This window comes from Metopolophium dirhodum, chromosome 1 (genome assembly GCF_019925205.1).
Source record: "Metopolophium dirhodum isolate CAU chromosome 1, ASM1992520v1, whole genome shotgun sequence".
Classification (NCBI taxonomy): domain Eukaryota; kingdom Metazoa; phylum Arthropoda; class Insecta; order Hemiptera; family Aphididae; genus Metopolophium; species Metopolophium dirhodum.
In genome coordinates, this window is record NC_083560.1 from 151,949,758 (window position 1) to 151,962,808 (window position 13,051).

Genomic DNA, 13,051 nt, shown 5'->3' on the forward strand with positions numbered 1-13,051 from the left:
TGTCCGCCCGCCCGTCGGCCGCTCCGGTGGTGCGAGATTGGCGGTTCGACCGTGGAAAACCGCGCTCGCGCGGCCGCCTCCGGTCGTCCGCCCAAGTTGTGACGGCAAACAGTCACGGGTTCTCGCGTCGTCAAACGGCACGTCCCCGTCCGCCCGCCGCGCGAGAGCGCGGCCGGGTCGGCTGAGAGTCCACGGACCTCTCCGGCTTCCGAGACGCGGACGCGGACGGTCACCGTACGGGCGGAGCGCGGACCGCAGGCTGCCGTGTAATTTAAAAAAAAAAAAAACCGATACGTTCCGACCTCAGATCAGGCGGGACTACCCGCCGGATTTAAGCATATTAATAAGCGGAGGAAAAGAAAACAACCGTGATTCCCTTAGTAGCGGCGAGCGAACAGGGAAAAGCCCATCGCCGAATCCCGCCGCGCACTTTTGTGTCGCGGCACCTATGGGAGTTGTGGCGTACGGGCCGGCCTCGTTGCCGGGGCGCACGTGACGGTCCAAGTCTCCCTTGAACGGGGCCATGGCCCGCAGATGGTGCCAGGCCAGTAGAGGCCGTCACAGCGTTCCGGGATCGGACCGCGCCTTCGAGTCGGGTTGCTTGAGAGTGCAGCCCGAAGTTGGTGGTAAACTCCATCTAAGGCTAAATACGGCCACGAGACCGATAGTTTACAAGTACCGTGAGGGAAAGTTGAAAAGAACTTTGAAGAGAGAGTTCATAAGAACGTGAAACTGTTCGGGTGTAAACGGACAGAGCCCGCGAGTCCCCGCCGGGCGAATTCACGGTCGGTCTAACCGCCGGCCGGATCTTTCGCTCGGTTAGCGGACGTCGCGACCCGTTGGGCGCCGGCCGAAGGGCTTGGGTGGCGTTCGTCGCGGCGGTTGCGTTTCGGCGTGACCGTTCGCGCCGAACCCCGGTGCTCCTGGTCGGCTCGCCCGACGGCAAGAACCGTCGACGCGGCCCCGTCGCAGGCGGGGTCCCGTCGGTCGGCGACGATTTCGGGCTACTTTCCGACCCGTCTTGAAACACGGACCAAGGAGTCTAACGTGTGCGCGAGTCAACGGTGATCTTACGAAAAACCACGTTTGGCGCAATGAAAGTGAACCGTTTACGGTGCGGACGATGGCCTAGCGACCGAACCCACCGGCGTTCAAAGTCGCGCTGGTCCGCAGTCCGGGGGCGTCTTCGCCAGGTCGGCTTCGGCCGTCCGAGGGCGCACCCTTAGCGCACACGTTGGTACCCGAAAGATGGTGAACTATGCCTGGCCAGGATGAAGTCAGGGGAAACCCTGATGGAGGTCCGCAGCGATTCTGACGTGCAAATCGATCGTCTGAGCTGGGTATAGGGGCGAAAGACTAATCGAACCATCTAGTAGCTGGTTCCATCCGAAGTTTCCCTCAGGATAGCTGGCGCCGATGTGTCCCGCCCGTTCGCGGGCGTACGGACGCCGGTGGGACTCCGCGCTGTACGGCGCGGTAACAACACGCTCGTAACACGGAGGATGTCTCATACGGTAAAGCGAATGATTAGAGGACATTGGGGCCGAAACGACCTCAACCTATTCTCAAACTATAAATGGGTGAGATCGCCGGCTTTACCTGGTACACCGCGTGAACCGCGTGCGAAGCCGGCGACGGAACCCTAGGCGCTTAGTGGGCCATTTTTGGTAAGCAGAACTGGCGCTGCGGGATGAACCGAACGCCGAGTTAAGGCGCCGAAATCGACGCGTATTCAGAGACCATGAAAGGCGTTGGTTGCTGATGACAGCAGGACGGTGGCCATGGAAGTCGGAATCCGCTAAGGAGTGTGTAACAACTCACCTGCCGAAGCAACTAGCTCTGAAAATGGATGGCGCTGGAGCGTCGTGCCTATACTCGGCCGTCGACGGCATAGTGGGGCCGGTCGTCGCTCGCGGCGGTCGGTCCCGGCAAGCCTCGACGAGTAGGATGGCGCGGCGGTGTGCGTCGAAGGGCAGGTCGCGAGACCGCCTGGAGCCGCCGTCGGTGCAGATCTTGGTGGTAGTAGCAAATACTCGAGAGGGGCCCTCGGGGGCTGCCGTGGAGAAGGGTTTCTTGTGAACAGCCGTTGTCCAAGAGTCAGTCGATCCTAAGCCCGGGGAGAGATCCTCGTACCACGGGCGAAGGCGTTTTCGAATCGCCCTTGGGGCGAGAGGGAATCCGGTTCGTATTCCGGAACCCGACGCGGAACCGCTCCCTAGTGTTCGGGGCTCTTTTGTCTCGTCTGGGTAACCAGAATGAACTCGAAGAAGCCGCCGGGGGATCTGGGTAGAGTTCTCTTTTCTCTGTGAGCGTTGTACGTCCCTGGAATCCTCTAGCCGGGCGATAGGGACGCGAGCGCGAAGAGCACCGCTCGTTGCGGCGGTGTCCGTGATCCCCACGCGGACCTTGAAAATTCGAGAGAGGGCCACGCGGAGTCTTCGCGTCGGTTCGTACCGATATCCGCAGCAGGTCTCCGAGGTGAGCAGCCTCTAGCCGCATAGAATAATGTAGGTAAGGGAAGTCGGCAAAACCGATCCGTAACTTCGGGATAAGGATTGGCTCTGAGGAGCGTGGCTGTCGGGTTCGGGTCGTCGTAGAAGCGTAGGCGGTTTTGGCGACACCCCGGCCGTCGCCCGCGCGCCCGGTCTTCGGACCGGGAGCCTCGAGGCGGCCGCGGGCCCGTCGCCGTCCGCCGACCGTGGAACCACCGAGCTTCGGTCGCTGGCCGCGTCGCGGCCGGCCGATCGCCTTGGTGTCGGTTCGCCGTCACCGGGCGGTCCGGCCGCCGCGGCGTCGGTCGCGTAGCCGGATCGACAGCCATGTAACGGTCAACTCAGAACTGGCACGGACCAGGGGAATCCGACTGTCTAATTAAAACAAAGCATCGCGATGGCCCGGGACGGGTGTTGACGCGATGTGATTTCTGCCCAGTGCTCTGAATGTCAACGTGAAGAAATTCAAGCAAGCGCGGGTAAACGGCAGGAGTAACTATGACTCTTTTAAGGTAGCCAAATGCCTCGTCATCTAATTAGTGACGCGCATGAATGGATTAACGAGATTCTCACTGTCCCTATCTACTATCTAGCGAAACCACAGCCAAGGAGGTGGGGCATGTGTGTTTCGCTGGGCGCCGCGGGGTTGACGGACCGCGGCGCTTGCCGAAGGCCGGGGCGTCCACGTCGCCGGCGGATGGATACTGACTTATAAAGTTTGCTAACACCGAGCCAATCGTCCCATTTACGGTTGATTACGTGAATCAACCGGTGACACGAGATCCAATCGCGGCGTCTCCGACGAGCGACTCGCTGGAGTGCGTGAGATGAGAATCACAGAAGGCCAACGCTAGCTCCTATATGCTTAAGGCGTTGCGTCGGGTGATTACTTCTCCGAACATCCCTCATGAGTACCTTGACCGATAGATGGTTCGCATCAGCTATGAGCAAAGATGCGTTCCTGGCGGAAGAGATCAAACCGAGCGGATGGGAAAACGCACCGGCGACTCGCAGGAGTGCGGGAGATGAGAACCACAGAAGGCCGACACTAGCTCCTATATGCTTAAGGCGTCGCGTCGGGTGGTTACTTCTCCGAACATCCCTTATGAGTACCTTGACCGATAGATGGTTCGCATTAGCTATGAGCAAAGATGCGTTCCTGGCGGAAGAGATCAAACCGAGCGGATGGGAAAGCGCACTGGCGTCTCGCAGGAGTGCGGGAGATGAGAATCACAGAAGGCCGACGCTAGCTCCTATATGCTTAAGGCGTCGCGTCGGGTGATTACTTCTCCGAACATCCCTCATGAGTACCTTGACCGATAGATGGTTCGCATTAGCTATGAGCAAAGATGCGTCCCTGGCGGAAGAGATCAAACCGAGCAGATGGGAAAGCGCACCGGCGACTCGGTCGGCGGATGGGCGGTGATTTGGATTCAGTCAATCGTTTACAAATGACCCAGCCCGGGAGGGAGGACTCCGGGGTTGTGCGCCGGAACCAACCTCGACGACTGGGTGCCACCAGTGGCAAAACCTTGAACGCACCAGCCGGAGGGCCGGCAAACCCAGTTTGTCGTCAAAATAAGCACAATTTGTTACCGTAAGACTGAAACCACCGAAGAGTGGGCGGAGACAGGATCCACATGCCTGATCTACGGGCAGGTAACACCTTAGTAACGCTAGGCGGAAGCGAGGAAGTGGGGGCTAAGGTCCACCGCTCCCGTAAGAACTGCTAAAGAAACTGCGGTGACGACGGCGACGGGGGGTTCGGATCCCTCGCTTCTGAGCGGAAACCGACCGCTACAGACAACACGAGGCCACCAGAACTCTGAAGGCGGCAGAGAGAGGACGGATCTGGGGGGCCGCTGGTTACACCGAGCCGGTGTTCCCGCGCCTGCAATGGTGAAGCGCCCGCCGGTTCGGGGGGGAGCCGGCGGGTCCCCGGAGTGGTCCGACCTAGGTTGCCGAAAGGGCATCGAGGCAACCCCGTGAAGACTTACTGGCGCTCACCCGCCTGACAAGGACGGCCCAACCGGGTCACGACGAGTCAGGCGGATGGAACGACCTGTACAAGTACACACCTGCTACCGACCGCGCCAAGACGAGTCACGTTGAGAAACTGGCTGACTAATCTGGTCCGGGAAAGGGGCAGGCGGGGTACGGTCTTAACGAAGCCAGCCCTAGGGCTTCGGGTTAACTGAACTGTAATCACAAGGGCCCGGGGCAGGTCATCCTTGGTGCTAGCGAAATGACCAAGGACCTCCGGGTTTCCTGGGCCACCTGTACCTTCCAAGGTGGCAGCCTGGTGGTTTAGAATGCGCTAAGCCATAAAAGGGTCTGAAATGGGTAGGAAGGCGGGGGGGCGCTCAAACAAGGCTACACCCTCGAGCGCCCTCACGAAAAGCTCACTCATGACTGTGTGGAATCACGAGGAGCAAAAAGAGCCGCGGAATTGAGGCCGCGGCTGACGATGTCCTGCCCGGGTACAGGACTGGGCGGTTGACGAACGGCCTGAAGGCGTCTTCGCACCCCCGGGCCACCTGAGGGCCCCGTCCCGATCTCAACGCCAGTGGAGGGCGCATCTCCAAACCGAGCTTCCCGGGGGAATAGGAAGCACCTTGAGGTGGTCTCAGAGACTTACCGGTGGCAACGGGAAAGGGTCATCAATGAAGGAAAAGAGGACTGGCTAGGCAGCTTTCAGCAGACCAGCCATTCCAACAGTAACCCCAGAGATGGGCAGCTTGCCAAATGCAGGTCCTCATGGATCGCAGAGCATCTGCTTACACATACGACTGCCCGACCGTCGGCTACGAAAAAGATCCGCGCTCAAGGTGCAAGCGATCGGAGCGGACCGAAACGCTGAGCGCGGACTCACGGGGAAAACCAACAACCGTGTTCCGGGCGTATCAACGTACTGAGGATAGGGAGACCGTTAGGCACGTCAAAAGACCCCGACGTGGGTCCTCGTATAATGAGGACCGAGGTGATGAAGGGCACCTTCCTTTTCCGCACGGGAACCATCTACCCGAGTGGGGGAACTATACCACCTGCGACGAACCAGTGGGCTTGGGCGAGAAGCGCCAGAGCATGACGAGGGAAGCAGACGTGGACCTCCGTCGGCGCGCTGGCGCTTCTAGCACGAGCCCGACTGAGAGCACACGGGCCCGACCAACTCGTGTGCGAAAACGTGCAAGGTGGAAGTCCGGCCGGGGGACACCCTCCGCCAGGCACCCAAACCCGAGCTTTCGGTACGGACACGGCACCCGGCAAAAGAAAACCGTACCACTCATAAAAGGTCGCACCGCGGCAGCTTAAACAACTGTCCCGATGTCGATGCTAGTGGGAAAAGAGTCGTTGTGAGTACTCTGGATAACGGATCCTTCAAGCTCATCTCGCGGGCGACGAGGATAGCCCCACTGGAAACCCGACTTAGCTAACGCCCGAACGGTAACAGTGCCCGTCGAGCTGTGTGGCGTGCGTCCGGCCGACGTGCGCGGGTACCTCGAGTGCTCGCGCCCGCCGGCCGCGCGTTCGCGACATATGTGGATGGCCTCGCGGGGGCTGTAGGGAGTAGCGCCTTAGTAGAAGGGGAGGAATTTGCCTGGGTCGAATCCAGCGCTCGCCGACGCGGATCAGCGAGACCCACCGATCTACCCCGTACGGGAGTAGCCGGCGGGGGAACGTCAGCATGGCGCCAGGGCGCCCTGAACTTAACCCGTCGGAGGGATGCGACCGCGTCACAAAGGCGTGAAGGAGCCGCCCTCGAGAACTATGGCTAAAGGTGTAAAAACCCTCGTCGTGCTGGTCTTATACTCCCCGTCACACAGTGGTTTTCAATGTCCCTATCTACTAACTAGTGTTGGTCTGACAGCCATACAGTGCGGACGTGTTTTTGAGGTGCTCCGTGTACAACTCAAGTTCCGAACGGGTTAGAGTAGTCAAATTTTTGCGTTCTTAGTACCAAAAGATTCGTCTCGAGTAGACGCTTCTACTGGTGCATCGAGCGCGAAAATCGGTTAGGTTAGCAAGGCGTGAGGGCGTTTTTAGTCTGTCGCAAGCGTAAACTCTTTGTTTACGCCCGACCGGCAAAACCCTTTCAGCGATTTCTCGGGCTGTATTGCGAATTTCGCGTCGGACGATACACCGTTGAATTCGTGCTGTTCTAGCGCTAATTTTGGTGTAGGCCGCGCGAAAGTTCGACTTTCAGTGCCGAAGTTAGGCTCAAAAAGTTCGCGAGCGAACAGAAGGTCACAGAATCGAGGTACGACATCGCGGTTTGGACAGTCGAATAGTCTTTTTTAAGATAAATCGACGGGCCCGAGCTGCGTTTTCGTGCAGCGTTTTGCGGCCCCAGGAGCGGCGATCAAAGTTCCGGCGGGCGAGAGACGCGCGGCGGATCGTGCGGGTGCGCGCGGACCGACGCCAACGCGTGACGTGTCCGAGTGGCGTACGTGCGGCGCGTGGTGATTAGGATCGTGCGAGTGCGCGCGGCCTGAGTGGTCACCGCCCCCGGGAAACTGCGAGTGCGCGAGCAAGTGTGCGGGCGCGCGTGAACGTGCGAGTGCGTACAACCGGTCCCCCCCAGTGCAACGCTCTGGTGGGCGAGTGCGCGGTGCGTGCGCGTACGCGAGTGGCGCGTTAAAATTCCCGCGAACAGACCGGTGTCGATTTTGAGTCGGTCTGTATAAGCCTTAGGGCGAACACGTTGCTGCGCTGCCGCCATCAGGTAAGGTGTTAGGATTTATATTATATAGGTTAAGGTAGCATAGTTCCAGTGCCGTTAGTACTCCCCACTCGCAAAGGAGGAAAAGGCGCTGCCACTAGGGTAGGTAGGCTCGATAGTTGTATTTAGGTTAAGTCCAAGAGCGCGGTCAGTCATGTCTGACATGGAACTGACCGACGAAGAGGGGGGATGCCTGGAAGAGGTAAGGGCGGGTGCACCGGCGGCGGGGGTCCCAGAGGGGGACACCGTCGCCAAGGTACAAAAGAGGAAGAGGGTGGACGGTCCAGAGGAGGAAGGCATTTCTGAATGCTCCTCCTTTGGTATTTCATCCTTTCCTCAAAAGGCAAGGAATATTGGTAGGGACCTGGACGCGCTCCTTCTGGCAGAGAAGGAGAAGCGAAAGATTTCGGCGGCCGCTCTGCGGACAATCTTGGAGATCAGGGAAAGGTATGAGGCCTTGCTCGATGAGGCCTATAGGCAGAACACGGTTCTGCAAGGTAGGGTCGAGGAGGCGAGGCGGTCTCAGTCGAGACCTGAGGTGCGCGAGGTTGTGGTGGAGAGGACGGTTGCGCCATCTCCGCCCAAGAAGAAGAAGAAGGTCGAGGACAAGGCCAAGGCCAAGTCTGCGGCTGCTAAGGAGAAGGTGAAGGGAAAGGTAAAGGAGCAGCCGTTTGTGGAGGTTGTGAGCAGGAAGAGCAAAAGGAAAAAGAAGAAGAAGAAGAAGAATGAGGAGAAGCCCAAGGAGCAGCCGAGAGTGGCCATCACCACCTCCAAGAAGGTGGCTAAGGCCATCGAGAGGGAGAAGGCGAGGGCTCCGGCCCGCGCCTTCGTCGTCTCGGTGGGGGCTGCTGGGGCCAGTGAGGCCAAGAAACAGCTCTGGGCCGATCTGGTCAAGGGGGTGGCGGTGCCCAAGCTTGGCGGCTCTGCGAAGCTCCCGAGAGGAGATCTGGTGGTTAGGCCGGCTGACGAGGCCACGTATGCGGCCTTGAAGGCCATGGAAAAAGACGGTAAGGGTGTGAGAGAGGAGAGTGCGAGATGGCCGACCGTACTAGTGTATGACGTGGATAGGGAAATTCCTAAGGAGAAGCTCGCGGGCCAGATCGTGGATCAGAACCCGGAGCTTGGTCTGGACAAGGAGGCCGTGGTCCCCCTCTTCATGAAGGGGCCCAAGACGGACGAGCTTGTTTGGTGGGTCTGCTCGGTTAGACCAAGCGCCTTCAAGACTCTGGTAGGAAAGAGTCTTTTCATCGGGTTGGCCAAGTGCAAGGTCAAGGAGTACGTTGACGTAGTCAGGTGCTTCAAGTGCCAGCATTTCGGTCACAGGGCTCTGAAGTGTGTGCAGACGGTGGACACTTGCGGGCGCTGCGCGGTCAAGGGCCATAGGGCCAAGGACTGCAAGAGCGTGCCGGTCAAGTGCGCCAACTGTGGCCTGGCTGCTCAGTCGGGGCACAGCGGTTGTGTGGCTCTTCACAAGGCGACCATCACGGTTGCCCGTATGGACAGATTTCGGCTCAAAATGATCTCTTCGACCTACTGTGTAGTCCAACTGAACATGAACGGGAATCATCTCGTCTCAGATCAGATACTGGACTACAGCAGGGCTAACGGGGTTGAGGTGCTTCTGCTTCAGGAAGTGCTGACCTCGGGAGACAAGTTGCTAGGTTTTGACTACCGCGCCACGAAAGTGGTTCTCAGCAGTAGGGACGGTAGTGCAGGGGCTGCCATAGTTGTCCTAAATCAGGACATCGAGGTGGTAGCCCTGCAGGGGCTCAGCGATAGGTTCTGCGCCGTGGCCAGTCTCAGGAAGAGACATGGACAGGCGGTCGTGTTCGTGTCAGCTTACTTCAAGTACAGCATCCCGACACGCATCTTTACGGACAGGCTAGGTGATATTCTTGATAGGGTCAACCAAGACGTCGTGATAGGGGCCGACGTGAACGCGCACTCGCCGCAATGGTTCAGTCGGCCGGGCAACAACTCGGGTTCAGCCCGGGGGACCCACGTCGAATCCCTGATCGCGGCGAAACACTTGACGGTGCACAACCAGCCTGGCCACCTCGACACGTACGAGAGGCCGGGTATGGGGGCATCGAACATAGATGTTACGCTGACGAGAGGGGGTTCACTGACGAACTCAGTCTCTGAATGGGAAGTGCTCGATGTCACCGACAGCGACCACAGGACCATCAGATTCAAGATCCGCGTCGGATCAGGGTCGGAGGGACCCGCGGTAGGGAAAAGTCGATTCAATGTTAGGAAAGCCGACTGGGATAGGTTTAGGTGGGTTCTGGCCCAGAAAGTTCTTGGTGAACATGAGACCATGGTGGGCGGTTGCGGACAGGTAGCGGAGTCTCTTACGCGTGCTCTCGGGCATGCCATGGAGGCCTCCATGCCCCGCTCCCGTAAATCCGTCAGGATGAAACCGCCATGGTGGGACGCCGGACTCGAAGAGTCCAAAAGGCGCCTCAATAACTTCAGACGCACCATGGACTATAAAGTCTCGGATAGGGACCAATTCAGAGTGCTCAGGAACGAGCACCTGAAAAAGATTAGGAAGGCCAAGATGGAGTCGTGGAGGAAGTTCGCTACCTCCAGCAACTCGGACATCTGGGGCCCGGTCTATCGTTGGGCTAGGAATGGATCTTCTAAGAGTAGGGTACCAAACGCTGTGCTTCGAGAAGACGGAACCTTCACGGTGACGGCTTTGGAGACGGCCGAGTGTCTGTTGGAGAGCCTAATCCCTAGGGACAGGGCTGCTCCTATCTTTGAGGCTGAGAGAGTAGGAAGAGTGAGACCAGAGGTCACGGAGGCCGAGGTTAAGGCGGCTGTCTGGAGGATGGCCCCTAACAAAGCTCCGGGACTGGATGGGATCACCGCTGGGGTACTCAGGAAGGCGTGGGGCGTCATCGGCTTGCCGCTGACCAACGTCCTGAGAGAGTGCCTCAGGAAGTCGGAATTTCCGGACTGTTGGAAGACAGCAGAGGTGGTGATCATCAGGAAGGGAGAGGACAGAGACCCGAGTCTTCCTAAGTCATATAGACCAGTCAGCCTGCTTTCGGCACCGTCAAAAGTGCTGGAACGGCTGGTGGTGGACAGGCTTGAGGAGGAAACGGGGGGCGCTCTTTCAGCAGAGCAACATGGTTTCAGGGTCGGTAAGTCCACAATCAGCGCGATCAAGTCGTGTCTGGATTGGGTGGACAACAGTGAGGAGATGGTGGTAGGAGTCTTTCTGGATATCTCAGGAGCCTTCGACAACCTGAGATGGAACGTTCTGATTAGGGACATGATGGATCTGGGGGCATCCGATGCAACTAGATCTATCATACAGAGCTATCTGACGGGCAGAAGGGCGGTGCTCTCGGTGGAGGGAGCGACAGCATTCGCGGATCTCACCAGAGGCTGCCCTCAAGGCTCACAGTTAGGGCCAAGTCTTTGGAATTTATCTATGGATAGGGCGTTGGTCACCAACACGGACGATAGGGTCAAACTGGTCGCGTACGCGGATGACCTGGCGGTTCTTATCGCGGGCTCCGATCTCGAAGAAATTCAGGGGAAAGCGAGAGCGACGCTCGGCGCCTTGCGCGAGTGGGCGAGCCGAAGAGGTCTAACCTTCTCGGCAAGCAAGTCTCAAGCGATCCCCCTGAAAGGAGGGCTGCGGCCGGGGTTCACTGTTCCCTTCGGGACAGAGGACATCGTGGCTGTGAGTTCAGTTAGGTATCTGGGCGTTGAATTGGACAGTAGGCGAAATTTCTGGGCGCACGTGAGCGGCGTGGCCGGAAAGTCCGACTCTCTGTACAGTAGGCTTAGAGCGGCATCGTCTGCGGACTGGGGTCTCCGACAGTCCACCTCCGCCGTAATATACAAGGCAGTCTTCCTGCCTCGTATCACTTACGCTGCGGAGATCTGGTCGAAAGGAGTCCTCACGGCGAAGGCGATAAAACTCCTCGGCAGCAAGCAGAGGAGGGCCCTTCTCTCTCTAACAGGGGCATACAGAACGACCTCAACGGATGCGTTGCAGGTTGTTGCTGGGCAGCTGCCTCTAGATTTGGAAATCCGATGGCATGTGGTTAGGATCAAAAGGAAAGCTGGTGAAATCTCAGAGGAGGAGATGAACAACCAGTGGGATAGGATCATTGACATCTGGCAGGATAGGTGGGATAATAGCACGAAGGGTCGTTGGACCCATGCTATTTTTCCCGACATAAGATGGAGACTGGCTCTCCCTCTCGAGGTGGATCACTACGTGTGCCAGTTCCTCACGGGTCACGGAGACTTCAACTCCAAGTTGGAGTCTTTCGCCCTGCGTGGTACGGGCGCGTGCAGATGTGAAACTGAGGACGAGACGGTGGACCACGTGCTCTTCAGATGCCCTGTGCTCTCTGCTGAGAGAGCAAGGCTCATCAGGCTTGTGGGCGAGGACGCATGGCCGTGTGAGACCAAGGTGTTACTGGACACTAGGTCAAACTACTGTGCACTGCGTCGCTTTGCTAGGGAGGCCATCGAGGCCAAAAGATCTTCGGATAGAGTAGGTATTCTCCAGGCTAGGTAGGCTCCGTCACAGGCGACGGAGGGGTTGGTGGGGACCCGGGGTTAGCGTGTAAGCGCTGGCCCGAATCTCCACCGCAAGGCCCACCACTAGCCGGCTGGGGAGCCAAAATAGTGGTAGGGGCCACGCCCCGGGTTGATCCACTGACATCAACCAAAAACCTAGTCAGTACCACGGGAGAGGGGAGCCCCACCGCGCACAGATACGGCCAGCCGGAGCTGTGCGTGGTGCCCCTCAAGGTTGAGGAGCCTACCTCGGCTGAAACGTGGTGGCTGTGGGACAGGCGCCAGATAGTAGTACATAAACCACAACACCTAGTGGGAGGTCCGGTACCCAAGGTGGCACTTAACTGAGTCATTCCGGCCCTCAGAAAAGGTACGGGCCCTCCGGGGCCCGGTGCTGGTGGTCCACAGACGACCCTAGGCCGTAGGCGGTTAGCCGTCGACGTCCTAGCTCCACCTCCGCCCGTAAGTAGCGCCCAGCGCTAAGGCACGGACGGATGGCGGTAGGCGAGAGCCACAAAACCCGGAGACTCCTGTCCCTATCTACTAGTGTTGGTCTGACAGCCATACAGTGCGGACGTGTTTTTGAGGTGCTCCGTGTACAACTCAAGTTCCGAACGGGTTAGAGTAGTTAAATTTTTGCGTTCTTAGTACCAAAAGATTCGTCTCGAGTAGACGCTTCTACTGGTGCATCGAGCGCGAAAATCGGTTAGGTTAGCAAGGCGTGAGGGCGTTTTTAGTCTGTCGCAAGCGTAAACTCTTTGTTTACGCCCGACCGGCAAAACCCTTTCAGCGATTTCTCGGGCTGTATTGCGAATTTCGCGTCGGACGATACACCGTTGAATTCGTGCTGTTCTAGCGCTAATTTTGGTGTAGGCCGCGCGAAAGTTCGACTTTCAGTGCCGAAGTTAGGCTCAAAAAGTTCGCGAGCGAACAGAAGGTCACAGAATCGAGGTACGACATCGCGGTTTGGACAGTCGAATAGTCTTTTTTAAGATAAATCGACGGGCCCGAGCTGCGTTTTCGTGCAGCGATTTGCGGCCCCAGGAGCGGCGATCAAAGTTCCGGCGGGCGAGAGACGCGCGGCGGATCGTGCGGGTGCGCGCGGACCGACGCCAACGCGTGACGTGTCCGAGTGGCGTACGTGCGGCGCGCGGTGTTTAGGATCGTGCGAGTGCGCGCGGCCTGAGTGGTCACCGCCCCCGGGAAACTGCGAGTGCGCGAGCAAGTGTGCGGGCGCGCGTGAACGTGCGAGTGCGTACAACCGGTCCCCCCCAGTGCAACGCTCTGG

The 13,051-nt window shown here is 58.6% G+C and overlaps 1 protein-coding gene and 1 pseudogene across 1 annotated transcript; both read left to right on the forward strand.

Moving 5' to 3' along the window:
* Positions 1-298: 298 nt before the first annotated feature.
* On the forward strand, positions 299-3,119 carry LOC132937744 (large subunit ribosomal RNA; annotated as a pseudogene).
* Positions 3,120-7,366: 4,247 nt separating this feature from the next.
* Positions 7,367-12,745, forward strand: LOC132933379 (uncharacterized). The gene is made up of 2 exons (XM_060999673.1): positions 7,367-9,492; positions 12,637-12,745. The coding sequence occupies exons 1-2, from the start codon at positions 7,367-7,369 to the stop codon at positions 12,743-12,745; spliced, it is 2,235 nt and encodes a 744-aa protein (XP_060855656.1).
* Positions 12,746-13,051: the final 306 nt, after the last annotated feature.